Source organism: Haliotis rubra, unplaced genomic scaffold (assembly GCF_003918875.1).
Source record: "Haliotis rubra isolate DU_JTF1 unplaced genomic scaffold, ASM391887v1 Scf2386, whole genome shotgun sequence".
NCBI classification, from domain to species: domain Eukaryota; kingdom Metazoa; phylum Mollusca; class Gastropoda; order Lepetellida; family Haliotidae; genus Haliotis; species Haliotis rubra.
This window is the reverse complement of record NW_025766432.1, coordinates 27,409-40,932: the sequence shown is the minus strand read 5'-3', so window position 1 is coordinate 40,932 and position 13,524 is coordinate 27,409. Positions and strand designations below refer to the sequence as shown.

Genomic DNA, 13,524 nt, shown 5'->3' with positions numbered 1-13,524 from the left:
TGCAAACACAGGCCAGACACGGGTGTCAGGCCGTGTCAGCCAGCCAGCCAGTCAGCTGGGGCCAGCTGCCAGGCCAGCCAGCCGCCAGCCAGCCAAACCAGCCAGCACAGCCAGCCAGCGCCAGCCAGCCAGCCAGCTGCCAGCCAGCTGCCAGCCAGCCAGCCAGCCAGCCAGCCAGCCAGCCGCCAGCCAGCCAGCCAGCCAGCCAGCCAGCCAGCCGCCAGCCATGCCAGCCAGCCAGCCAGCCAGCCAGCCAGCCAGCCAGCCAGCCAGCCAGCCAGCCAGCCAGCCAGCCAGCCAGCCAGCCAGCCAGCCAGCCAGCCAGCCAGCCAGCCAGCCAGCCAGCCAGCCCAGCCAGCCAGCCAGCCAGCCAGCCAGCCAGCCAGCCAGCTGCCAGCCAGCCAGGCCAGCCAGCCACACAGCCAGAGCTAGGCCAGCCAGCCAGGCCAGGCCAGGCCAGCCAGCCAGCCACACAGCTGCAAACACAGCCTGCCTAGGCCAGGCTGCAGCCAGCCAGCCAGCCAGCCAGCCAGCCGCCAACCGCCAGCCAGCCAGCTAGCCAGGCCAGGCCAGGCCAGGCCAGGCCAGGCCAGGCCAGGCCAGGCCAGGCCAGGCCAGGCCAGGCCAGGCCAGCGCCGCTGCCAGGCCCAGGCCAGGCCAGGCCAGGCCAGGCCAGGCTGTGCGCCAAACAGGCCAGGCCACAGGCCAGGCCAGGCCAGGCCAGGCCAGCCAGACCCAGGCCAGGCCAGGCTTCAGGCCAAACAGGCTGAGACAGCTGCCAGGCCAGGCCAGGCCAGGCCAGGCCAAACACAAGGCCAGGCCAGGCCAGGCCAGGCCAGGCCAGACACAATGCCAGGCCAGGCCAGGCAAACAGCAGGCCAGGCCAGACACACGCCAGCCAGCCAGCAGCCAGCCAGGCCAGGCCAGGCCAGGCCAGGCCAGGCCAGGCCAAACACAGGCCAGACACAGGCCAGGCCAGGCCAGGCCAGCCAGCAGGCCAGGCCAGCTAGCAGCCAGCCAGCCAGCCAGCCAGCCAGCCAGCCAGCCAGCCAGCCAGCCAGCCAGCCAGCCAGCCAGCCAGCCAGCCAGCCAGCCCAGCCAGCCAGCCAGCCAGGCCAGCCAGCCAGGCCAGGCCAGGCCAGGCCAAACACAGTATGCCAGACACAGGCCAGGCCAGGCCAGGCCAGGCCAGGCCAGGCCAGACACGTAGCCAGGCCAGGCCAGGCCAGTCACAGGCCAGGCCAGACACACCAGCCAGCCAGCCGGGCCGGGCCGGGCCGGGCCGGCCGGGCCGGCCGGCCGGGCTGGCCGGGCCGGCCGGGTCGGGCCGGGCCGGGGCTGGCCGGGCGGGCCGGCCGGCCGGGCCGGGCCGGCTGGCCGGCCAGCCAGCCAGGCCAGGCCAGGCCAGGCCAGGCCAGACAGGCCAGGCCAGCCAGGCCAGGCCAGGCCAAACACAGGCCAGACACAGGCCAGGCCAGGCCAGGCCAGGCCAGGCCAGGCCAGGCCAGGCCAGACACAATGCCAGGCCAGGCCAGACACAGGCCAGGCCAGGCCAGGCCAGGCCAGGCCAGGCCAGCCAGGCCAGGCCAGGCCAGGCCAGGGCCAGGCCAGGCCAGGCCAGACCAGCCAGGCAGGCCAGGCCAGGCCAGGCCAGGCCAAACACAGGCCAGGGCTGCAGGCCAGGCCAGGCCAGGCCAGGCCAGAAACAGGCCAGGCCAGGCCAGCCAGCCAGCCAGCCAGGCCAGCAAACAGGCCAGCCAGCCAGCCAGCCAGCCAGCCAGCCAGCCAGCCAGCCAGCCAGCCAGCCAGCCAGCCAGCCAGCCAGCCAGCCAGCCAGGCCAGCCAGCCAGCCAGCCAGCCAGCCAGGCCAGGCCAGGCCAGGCCAGGCCAGGCCAGGCCAAACACAGGCCAGACACAGGCCAGGCCAGGCCAGGCCAGGCCAGGCCAGGCCAGACACCAGGCCAGGCCAGGCCGGCCACACAGGCCAGGCCAGACACACGCCAGCCAGGCCGGGCCGGCTGGCGGCCGGGCCAGTCCTGGCCGGGCCATCCGGGCCGGCTGGCTGGCTGGCCGGCCGGCCGGGCTGGCCACCGGGCTGGCTCACTGGCCGGCCGGGCATTGGGCCGGCCGTCAGCCAGCCAGCCAGGCCAGGCCAGGCCAGGCCAGGCCAGACACCAGGCCAGCCAGCGCCAGGCCAGGCCAGGCCAAACATGGCCAGCCACAGCGCCAGGCCCAGGCCAGGCCAGGCCAGGCCAGGCCAGGCCAGGCCAGGCCAGGCCAGGCCAGGCCAGACCAGGCCAGGCCAGGCCAGGCCAGGCCAGCCAGTCAGCCAGTCAGCCAGCCAGCCAGGCCAGCCAGCCAGCCAGGCCAGCTCAGCCAGCCAGCCAGCCAGCCAGGCCAGGCCAGGCCAGGCCAGGCCAGGCCAGCCAGGCCAGGCCAGGCCAGGCCAGGCCAGGCCAGGCCAGGCCAGGCCAGGCCAGGCCAGCCAAGGCCAGGCCAGGCCAGGCCAGGCCACAGCCAGGCCAGGCCAGGCCAGGCCAAACACAGGCCAGACACAAGCCAGCCAGGCCAGGCCAGGCCAGACAGGCCAGTTCAGCCAGCCAGGTCAGGCCAGGCCAGCTCAGCCCAGGCCAGACACAGCCAGGCCAGGCCAGCCAGGCCAGGCCAGCCAGGCCAGCAGACACAGCCAGCCAGGCCAGGCCAGGCCAGGCCAGGCCAGACACAATGCCAGGCCAGGCCAGGCCAGGCCAGGCCAGGCCAGGCCAGGCCAAACACAGGCCAGGCCAGGCCAGGCCAGGCCAGCCAGCCAGCCAGCCAGCCAGCCAGCCAGCCAGCCAGCCAGCCAGCCAGCCAGGCTCAGCCAGCCAGCCAGCCAGGCCAGCCAGCCAGGCCAGCCAGCCAGTCAGGCCAGCCAGGCCAGGCCAGGCCAGGCCAGGCCAGGCAGGCCAGGCCAGGCCAGGCCAGACACAGGCCAGCCAGGCCAGGCCAGGCCAGGCAGGCCAGCCAGCCAGGCCAGCCAGGCCAGGCCAGGCCAGGCCAGCCAGCCAGCCAGCCAGCCAGCCAGGCCAGGCCAGGCCAGCCGCCAGTCAGCCAGCCAGCCAGCCAGCCAGCCAGCCAGCCAGCCAGCCAGCCAGCTGGGGCAGGCCAGGCCAGGCCAGGCCAGGCCAGGCCAAACACAAGCCAGGCCAGACCACAGGCCAGGCCAGGCCAGGCCAGGCCAGGTCCACAGGCCAGCCAGTCAGACACAATGCCAGCCAGTCAGCCAGCCAGCCAGCCAGCCAGCCAGTCAGCCAGTCAGCCAGCCAGTCAGCCAGCCAGCCAGCCAGCCAGGCCAGCCAGGCCAGGCCAGCAGGCTCAGGCCAGGCCAGGCCAGGCCAGGCCAGGCCAGGCCACAGGCCAGACACAGGCCAGGCCAGGCCAGGCCAGCTCGTACAGGCCAGGCCAGGGCCAGGCTCAGCCAGCCAGCCAGGCCAGACAGCCAGGCCAGCCAGTCAGGCCAGCCAGTCAGCCAGCCAGCCAGTCAGCCAGCCAGCCAGCCAGCCAGCCAGCCAGGCCAGCCAGCCAGTCAGGCCAGGCCAGGCCAGGCGTGGCCAGGCCAGGCCAGGCCAGGCCAGCCAGCCGCACAGGCCAGGCCAGGCCAGGCCAGGCCAGGCCAGGCCAGGCCAGTGCCAGGCCAGGCCAGGCCAGGCCAGGCCAGGCCAGACATCGCCAGGCCAGGCCAGGCGCAGCTGGCAGCCAGGCCACCGGCCAGGCCAGGCCAGGCCAGACCAGGTCAGGTCAGGCCAGCCAGGCCAGATCATCAGCCAGGCCAGGCCAGTCAGCCAGGCCAGGTACCAGCGCAGCCAGCCAGGCCAGGCCAGGCCAGGCCAGTCCAGCCAGACCAGGCAGGCCAGCCAGCCAGCCAGGCCAGGCCAGCCAGTCAGCCAGCCAGACACCGTCCAGGCCAGGCCAGGCCAGGCCAGGCCAGGCCAGGCCAGGCCAGCCACAGGTCAGCCAGACACCAGGCCAGCAGCCAGCTATGCAGTCAGCCAGGCCAGCCAGTCAGCCAGCCAGCCAGCCAGTCAGCCAGCCAGCCAGCCAGCCAGCCAGCCAGTCAGCCAGCCAGCCAGCCAGTCAGCCAGCCAGCCAGCCAGCCAGGCCAGCCAGGCCAGCCCAGGCCAGGCCAGGCCAGGCACAGGCCAGGCACAGGCCAGCAGGCCAGGCCAGCCAGCCAGCCCAGGCCAGCCAGGCCAGCCAGGCAGCCAGGCCAGCTAGGCCAGGCCAGTCAGGCCAGCCAGCCAGCCAGGTCATTAGCCAGGCCAGTAACACAGGCCAGGCCAGGCCAGGCCAGGCCAGGCCAGGCCAGGCCAGGCCAGGCCTGCCAGGCCAGGCCAGGCCAGGCCAGGCCAGACACAGCCAGGCCAGGCCAGGCCAGGCCAGGCCAGGCCAAACACAAGCCTCAGTCACTACAGGCCAGGCCAGGCCAGGCCAGGCCAGGCCAGGCCAGGCCAGGCCAGGCAGCAGGCCAGACAGCGTCAGGCCAGGCCAGGCCAGGCCAGGCCAGGCCAAACACAGGCCAGGCCAGGCCAGGCCAGGCCAGGCCAGGCAGGCCAGGCCAGGCCAGGCAGGCCAGGCCAGGCCAGGCCAGGCCAGGCCAGGCAGGCCAGTCAGCCAGCCAGGCCAGGCCAGGCCAGGCCAGGCCAGGCCAGGCCAGGCCAGGCCAGGCGCTGCGCAGTGATTACAGGCCAGGCCAGGCCAGGCCAGGCCAGGGCCAGGCCAGTCAGGCCAGGCCAGCCAGCCAGGCCAGGCCAGGCCAGCCAGGCCAGGCCAGGCCAGCCAGGCCAGGCCAGCCAGCCAGCCAGTCAGCCAGCCAGCCAGCCAGTCAGCTTCAGGCCAGGCCAGGCCAGGCCAGGCCAAACCAGGCCAGGCCAGGCCAGGCCAGGCTCCAGAGGCCAGGCCAGGCCAGGCCAGCCAGCCAGCCAGCCAGGCCAGCCAGCCAGCCAGCCAGCCAGTCAGCCAGCCAGCCAGCCAGCCAGCCAGCCAGCCAGCCAGGCCAGGCCAGGCCAGGCCAGGCCAGGCCAGCCACAGCCAGCCAGGCCAGCCAGGCCAGCCAGTGCCAGGCCAGGCCAGGCCAGGCCAGGCCAGGCCAGGCCAGGCCAGGCCAAGCCAGACAATAGCCAGCCTGGTCATCGGCCGGGTCAGCCGGGTCAATACCGGGCCACCGGGCATCAGCCGGCCGGGCCCAGGTCATCACCGGCTGGCCGGGCCACCGGTCACCGGCCGGGTCAGCTCAGGTCAGCCAGCCAGGCCAGGCCAGGCCAGGCCAGGCCAGGCCAGGCCAGGCAGGCCAGGCCAGGCACAGGCCGCCAGGCCAGGCCAGGCCAGGCCAGGTCAGACTACAGGCCAGGCCAGGCAGGCCAGGCCAGGCCAGGCCAGGCCAGGCAGAGACAATGCCAGGCCAGGCCAGACAGGCCAGGCCAGGCCGCCAGCCAGCCAGGCCAGCAGCCAGCCAGAAGCCAGCCAGCCAGCCAGCCAGCCAGCCAGTCAGCCAGTCAGCCAGCCAGCCAGCCAGCCAGCCAGCCAGCCAGTCAGCCAGCCAGGCCAGGCCAGCCAGCCAGCCAGCCAGTCAGCCAGCCAGGCCAGCCAGTCAGCCAGCCAGCCAGCCAGCCAGCCAGCCAGTCAGCCAGTCAGCCAGCCAGCCAGTCAGCCGTCAGTCAGCCAGCCAGCCAGCCAGCCAGCCAGTCCAGCCAGCCAGTCAGCCAGCCAGCCAGCCAGCCAGCCAGCCAGGCCAGCCAGGCCAGCCAGCCAGCCAGTCAGCCAGCCAGCCAGCCAGCCAGCCAGCCAGCCAGCCAGGCAGCCAGCCAGCCAGCCAGACACACAGCCAGCCAGCCAGCCAGCAGGCCAGGCCAGGCCAGCCAGGCCAGGCCAGGCCAGGCCAGGCTCAGACCAGGCTGCAGCAGACCAGGCCAGGCCAGGCCAGGCCAGCCAGGCCAGGCAGCAGGCCAGCCAGTCAGCCAGCCAGGCCAGCCCAGGCCAGGCCAGGCCAGGCCAGACAGCCAGCCAGCCAGGCAAGCCTGCCTGCCTGCCAGCCAGGCCAGGCCAGGCCAGGCTGTCAGGCCAGGCCAGGCCAGGCCAGGCCAGGCCAGGCCAGGCCAGGCCAGGCCAGGCCAGACAGGCCAGGCCAAGGCTCAGGCCAGGCCAGGCCAGGCCAGGCCAGGCCAGGCCAGGCCAGGCCAGGCCAGGCCAGGCCAGCCAGCACAGGCCAGGCCAGGCCAGGCCAGGCCAGGTCAGGTTCGCCAGTACCACATTAACAGGCCAGGCCAGGCTTACAACGCCAGGCCAGAAACAGGCCATGTCAGGCTGGCGTCGCCAGGCCAGGCCAGGCCAGGCCAGACACAGGCCAGGCCAGGCCAGGCCAGGCCAGACACAATGCCAGGCCAGGCCAGGCATTATGCCAGGCCAGGCCAGGCAGCCAGCCAGCCAGGCCAGGCCAGCCAGCCAGGCCAGGCCAGGCCAGGCCAAACAGGCCGCGTCAGACATGCGTCAGGCCAGGCCAGGCCAGGCCAGGCTGGACAGCCAGCCAGTCAGGCCAGGCCAGGCCAGCAGGCCAGGCCAGGCCAGGCCAGTCAGGCCGGCCAGGCCAGGCCAGTTGCAGCCAGCCGCCAGGCCAGGCCAGGCAGGCCAGGCCAGCCCAGGCCAGGCTGGCAGGCCAGGCCAGGCCAGGCCAGGCCAGGCCAGGCCAGGCCAGGCCAGGCCAGGCCAAACACAGTGTCAGCCAGGCAGGCCAGGCTCAGGCTGCAGCAGGCCAGCCAGCCAGCTGCCAGTCAGCTGAAGCCAGCTTCAGCCAGGCCAGTCAGCCAGGCCAGCCAGCCAGCCAGCAGTCAGCCAGCCAGTCAGTCAGCCAGCGCCAGTCAGCCAGCCAGCCGCCAGCCAGTCAGCCAGTCAGCCAGCCAGGCCAGGCCAGGGCCAGGCCAGGCCAAACAGGCCAGGCCAGTGACCAGGCCAGGCCAGGCCAGGCCAGGCCAGGCCAGGCCAGACAGCCAGCGGCAGGCCAGGCCAGGGTCATCACAGCAGGCCAGGCCAGGTCATCACCAGTCAGCCAGCCGGCCAGTCAGGCCAGGCCGCGTCATGCCGGGCCAGTCAGGCAACAGTCCGGCCGCTTCAGGCCAGGCATGGCCGTCAGCCAGTCTTCAGGCCAGGGCCGGGCCGGGCAGTGGCCGGCCAGGCCAGGTCACAGTCAGGCATTGCCAGTCAGGCCAGGCCGTCAGCCAGGCCAGCCAGGCCAGGCCAGTGCCAGGCCAGGCCAAGACACAGGCCAGGCCAGGCCAGGCCAGGCCAGGCCAGACACAGGCCAGGCCAGGCCAGGCCAGGCCAGGCCAGGCTTGCGCCAGGCCAGGCCAGCCAGTCCAGCCAGGCCAGGCCAGACACAATACCAGGCCAGGCCAGGCCAGGCCAGCCAGCCAGCCAGCCAGCCAGCCAGCCAGCCAGGCCAGGCCAGGCCAGGCCAGGCCAGGCCAGGCCAAACACAGGCCAGGCACAGGCCAGGCCAGGCCAGGCCAGAAACAGGCCAGGCCAGGCCAGCCAGCCAGGCCAGGCCAGGCCAGCCAGCCAGTCAGCCAGCCAGCCAGCCACAGTCAGCCAGCCAGGCCAGGCCAGCCAGCCAGGCCAGCCAGCCAGGCCAGGCCAGGCCAGGCCAGGCCAGGCCAGCTTCAGGCCAGGCCAGGCCAGGCCAGGCCAGGCCAGGCCAGGCCAGGCCAGGCCAGGCCAGGCCAGGCCAGGCCAGGCGTCAGGAGGCCAGGCGTCAGGCCAGGCCAGGCCAGGCCAGGCCAGGCCATGCCAGGCCAGGCCAGGCGTCACAGGCCAGGCCAGGTCATACAGGCCAGATCAGGCAGGCCAGGCCAGGCCAGGCCAGGCCAAACACAGGCCAGGCCAGAAGAACAGTCCAGGCTTCAGGCACGCCAGGCCAGGCCAGAAACAGCACAGGCCAGGCCAGTCAGTCAGGCCAGCCAGCCAGCCAGCCAGGCCAGCCAGGCCAGGCCAGGCCAGGCAGGCCGAGGCCAGGCCAGGCCAGGCCAGACACAGGCCAGACACACAGGCCAGGCCAGGCCAGGCCAGGCCAGGCCAGGCCAGGCCAGGCCAGGCCAGGCCAGGCCAGGCCAGGCCAGAACAGGCCAGGCCAGTCCAGGCCAGCCAGGCCAGGCCAGTCAGCCAGGCCAGGCCAGTCAGACAGGCCAGGCCAGGCCAGGCCAGCCAGCCGCCAGGCCAGGCCAGGCCATACCAGGCCAGGCCAGGCCAGGCCTGGCCAGGCCAGGCCAGGCCAGGCCAGACACAGGCGTCAGGCCAGGCCAGGCCAGGCCAGGCCAGGCTACAGGCCAGGCCAGGCCAGTGACAGGCCAGGCCAGGCCAAAACACACAGGACAGATCGTGCGCCAGGCCAGGCCAGGCTTCAGACAACAACAGCCAGTGGCCAGCCTGCCACTCAGCCAGGCCAGGCCAGGCCAGGCCAGGCATCAGGCCAGGCCAGGCCAGGCCCAGGCCAGGCCAGCCACAGGCCAGGCCGTGACACAGGCCAGGCCAGCCCGCGCTCAGGCCAGACACAACAAATAAACCAGGCTCAGGCCAGGCCGTACCAGGCCAGGCCAGGCCAGCCAGCCAGCCAGCGCCCAGCGCCAGCCAGCCAGCCAGCCAGCCAGGCCAGGCCAGGCCAGGCCAGGCCAGGCCAAACACAGGCCGATTACAGCCAGGCCAGGCCAGGCCAGGCCAGGCCAGACACAGGCCAGGCCAGGCCAGAAACACTTGCCAGCCAGGCCAGACACAGTTGCCAGTCATCGGCCGGTTCAGCCACAGGTCAGTCGGCCGGCCGGTCAGCCGGCCAGGCCAGTCACAAGGTCAGCCAGGTCAGCTTCAGGCCAGCGGCAGCCCGAGCCAGGCCAGGCCAGGCCAGGCCAGGCCAAACACAGTCAGACCAGCTCAGGCCAGGCCAGGCCAGAAACGCCAGCCGTCAGGCCAGCCAGTCAGCCAGCCAGTCCAGCCAGCCAGCCAGTCAGCCAGCCAGTCAGCCAGTCAGCCAGTCATCAGTCAGCCAGCTCAGCCAGCCAATAGCCAGCCAGCCAGCCAGTCAGGCCAGGCCAGGCCAGGTAACAGGCCAAACACAGGTCAGACATGCGCGTACCAGGCCAGGCCAGGCCACAGCTTCAGGCCAGACACACGCCAGGTCAGGCCAGGCCAGGCCATGCGTCATTGCGTCAAGGCCAGACACAATGCCAGTCAATACCGGCCGGTCATCGGGTCATCGGTCACCGGGTCATCGGCCGGTCGGTCATCACCGGTCATCCGGGGTCATCGGTCATCGGTCATCGGGTCATCGGGCTATCGGTCATCGGGTCATCGGTCATTGCGGGCCAGCGGGTGATTACAGGCTTGAAATGAGGTCAGCCAGTACCGGTAGGCCAGGCCAGGCCAAACACGCGTCAGACATATCGCGCCAGGCCAGGCCAGGCCAGGCCAGGCCAGGCCATGCCAGGCCAGACTCGCCGCCAGGCCATACAGACACAGGCCAGTCAGGCCAGGCCAGGCCAGCCAGCGTCAGCCAGTCAGCTCAGCCAGCCAGTCAGCCAGCCAGCCAGCCAGTCAGGCAGCCAGCCAGTCAGCCAGTCAGTCAGCCAGCCAGCCAGCCAGCCAGCCAGGCCAGCCCAGGCCAGCGCCAGGCCAGGCCAGGCCAGCCGGTCAGCCAGGTCAGCCAGGCCAGGCCAGGCCAGACAGGCCAGTCAGCCATACCAGGCCAGGTCACGCCAGGCCAGGCCAGGCCAGGCCGTTCAAGGTACAGACACGGCGCCGAACAGGCCAGGCCAGACAGCCAGCTTCAGGCCAGATTACGGTCACCAGCCAGGCCAGGCCAGGACGCGTGCCAGGCCAGTCACACAAGTGCCAGGCCAGTCCAGGCCAGGCCAAACATGCGTCAGACACAGTCCAGGCCAGGCCAGGCTTCACCAGGCCAGCCAGTCAGCCAGCCACACGCCAGTGCCAGGCCAGCCACACAGTCAGGCCAGGCCAGGCCAGTCCAGTAAAACGCTTCAGGCCGCCAAGTCAGTCAGTGCGCTGAAGCCTTAGCCAGCCAGGCCAGGCCAGTCAGTCAGCCAGCGTCAGCCAGTCAGTCAGGCCACAGTCAGCCGTCAGCTTCAGGCCAGCCAGTCAGCCAGTCAGTCAGCCAGCGTCAGCCGCCAGTCAGCCAGACCGCTACAGGCCAGCGCCAGCGTCAAGACGCCAGGCCAGGCCACAGCCGCGTTCAGGTCAGGCCAGGCCACAGGCCAGTCAGGCCAGGCCTGTTCGCGCCAGCCAGCCAGGCCAGGCCAGGCCAGCGCCAGCCAGGCCAGGCCAGGCCAGTCACATGCCAGGCCAGCCAGGCCAGGCCGCGTCAGGCCAGGCCAGGCCAGCCAGGTGTCAGGCCATTGCGCTCAGGCCAGCGCGCCGTTTGGCTCGTTAGGCCAGGCCAGGCCAGGCCAGGCCAGGCCAAAATCATCAATAATAAGGCCAGGCCAGCCTGCGCCGTCTGCGTCATACCAGGCCAGCCAAACACTGGCGTCAGATTGCGTCAAAATAGCCAGCTCAGGTCATACCAAACACGGCGCGCTCGGTACTGTACCGGGTCCAGGCCAGACTGACGTCATATCAGCCGAAATCCACTACGCGTCAGGCCAGACAACGCCGAAACAGCCAGTCATCGGGTCATACCAGGTCAGGCCAGGCCAAAACAGGCTTCAGGCCTGGCGCTCGAACAGGCCGGTGATCACGGCCAGATCACAGTCAGGCCAGGCCAGGCCCAGGCCAGGCCAAACCACAGGCTCAGGCCAGGCCACCAGGCTGGTATCAGGCCAGGCCTGGTACCAGCTCAGGTCATATCAGGTCATACCAGGCCAGGCCAGGCCAGCCGGTATCATAACAGGCCATACCAGACACAGGCCCAGGCTCAGGCCATACCAGGCCAGGCCGTGCTACGGCGTCAGGCCAGGCCAGGCCAGACAGGCTCAGGCCTGAAAATCAAAATCACAAGGTCAGACACAACAACAGCCAGGCCAGAAACAGGCTTCAGGCCAGCCACCCAGCCAGGCCGTCGGTGCCTGCGTCATACCGCGCCTCAGGCCCAGGCCCAGGCCGCGCTCGAGACGCGCCAGGCCCAGACTGCGCCTGCGCCGAAAATCGCGCTCAGGCTCAGACACCAACGCCGAAAATCGGTACCAGACATGCTGGCCAGGCCTGCGCTCAGGCCAGCTCAGTCAGTCAGTCAGTCATCGCCAGCCCACCAACCCGGTTCCACGTCCGGCCTCGGTCCCGACGACGCCCGCAACATCATCTCAACTCGGCCGACGACGTCTACCATCATCCCGCCAAAACGACGTCACCATTATCCAACACCAAATCATCGACGCATTATCAACCCGCGCTTATTCAGCGTAGCCTTTATGACTATACTAGTTGGACCACTGAATAATATCACGCTACAAAATGAACTTGAACAGCAACATTTTCCAGGTTATCATTTGCGCCTCTAAACATTGAATGAAATAATTACTATTTATGATGAAATGGATCAGAGAACATTATAATGGCATAAATGAGGCTTTAATGACTCATGTAATGGTGAAATTAAAAATTATATAATCACTATGACATTGTTAGTTTACTCATGGCCAGACACATCAACCTGGTACCGGTAGATTTATATGTATTACGTAAACATTCAGTATTTCTTAGTACTTGAGATAAGATTACACAAATTTTCAGTGAGACGTTTAATCTCAGATCATTTTGTTAGGTAGCATTCACTAAAGTAAAACTTCAATAGATCGGTCATTGGCACACTGAAGCAGATTTCACTTATACTGCATTAAACAGTATGGGGATACATAAGGCATCATACCACGTATGTGGTAACAACAATACCTGATTATTGCATACATTTCGATGTACATCTTTCAGCATAAACAAGTTGGTTCAACTTGGTTGTATGTTGATTAATTTCCAATTTTATATGTCCACAAGGGAGATAACCGATGGGTGATGGTAAATGTACGCCCAACGACCTTATCAAGGCCGTTAAGATTCACCAATTAACAAGGCCTGCTGTCTTGTTAATTAGCAAGTGAACAGTTAAAACAGCCTCTGGAAGGATAACCCAGTTCCCAGTTTATATGCCTCTTACAACTTCAACTTCTTTATTCTCATAAAACCACCATCGGTGGTACAAGAGCATTTAACTATACAATATTTACAAATGTGTATACATATGGACATGCGTCATGATGATGAGTTATTTATGTAACAATTTATACAAATGAGAGATACAAAGTGATAGACAGTTGCTAAGTTTAAAATTGACAGGTGATATGACCTTGCTAATAGTTGCTTAGCTTGCTTAGCTTTGATTTTCTGTAAGAATTAAGTGACGTGCATTTAAAAAGATAATGAAATTCGTCACCAACTAAGTTGCAATTACATAGTCTACATAATCTTTCTTCTCTCGGTATGTTCTGCCATCTGCCAGTTTCGATTGTAAGATTTAAATTTGAGGTTCTAAACTTCAAAATAGGGTCATGTATAGATTTTGGAAATAGAAGGTATTTTTCAAAAGACAGTGGGTTTTTTTAAATATTGAATATAGAAACCCCTTAGGGCTGGAACGTTTATCTTCTTGCCATCTTAGGATAACTTGATCTGTTAAAATTCGCTTTGCTTTCTAAACGAGGGACATCTTGCATTTGGTTTTGTGATAAGGTTTTAGTTTCTATGTATGTGTGAACGAGGAACCTGGCATTTTAACCGACTGAACTTAAAGGTCACATGCAACAAAAAAATCGAACATAATTAAAACACAGTTTTCACTTATTCATGATATATACAATGCATTGCTGCTTAAGAAAAAACAAATAAACAAATTATAAGCCCATAATCGCAAATCAAAAGTGCAATATTTTATACTTCGGTTTACTTCTCTCGAAACGAAGCAGTCAGTGATAGCCGGGATACCGAACCCAGTCTGAGCCAGTGTGCGTGCACTCAACTGTAACGGAGATGATTTTATTGGCTCATTTACCTGTGTTTATGGCCCGATACGCGTTAAGTTCAAATTGCATGTGGTCAGTGATTGAAGATGTGTATTGCATATTGTCATTAGCAGACAGGCAGGCAGGCAGACATATAGGTGTTAATGAAACAGACATTGAGTTTTGTTTGCAATCAATATGTTATTTTATGTAACGAGTACATTATTTACTTCTTTGTGTAGGCCTACATATAATCAGGATATATGCATCTTATTTCAAGCTCCGCGAACCTATTCACTGCGCATGCGTTATGAGAGCAGCGCAGCTGTTGAAACCAGTTTTCCCCCAGTTTCGGGGGAAATTCAGTGAATCGTTTGAACTCCGATTTCGCGGGCTTTTTTTTAATCGCGTTTTTTAACAACTTTATAAGTTGAATTTGCATTTTTTATGATTTGTTTCGGTAACTCCATACCAAAAGGTATCAGAATCTGCAAAGTTGTATTTT

General features: G+C 66.1%; 2 protein-coding genes across 2 annotated transcripts; one reads left to right on the top strand and one right to left on the bottom strand.

Moving 5' to 3' along the window:
* Window positions 1–35: 35 nt before the first annotated feature.
* LOC124278503 lies at window positions 36–2,212 on the bottom strand. Its single transcript, XM_046714203.1, has 3 exons — window positions 1,982–2,212; window positions 395–555; window positions 36–147 (listed from the first exon to the last, which is right to left on the bottom strand). The coding sequence occupies exons 1-3, from the start codon at window positions 2,210–2,212 to the stop codon at window positions 36–38; spliced, it is 504 nt and encodes a 167-aa protein (XP_046570159.1).
* A 4,305-nt stretch (window positions 2,213–6,517) lies between these two features.
* On the top strand, window positions 6,518–11,528 carry LOC124278502 (glutenin, high molecular weight subunit DX5-like). Its single transcript, XM_046714202.1, has 7 exons — window positions 6,518–6,702; window positions 6,939–7,308; window positions 8,821–8,992; window positions 9,160–9,588; window positions 9,671–10,068; window positions 10,162–10,268; window positions 10,673–11,528. Exons 1-7 carry the CDS (start codon window positions 6,518–6,520, stop codon window positions 11,526–11,528), a joined length of 2,517 nt encoding a protein of 838 aa, XP_046570158.1.
* Window positions 11,529–13,524: the final 1,996 nt, after the last annotated feature.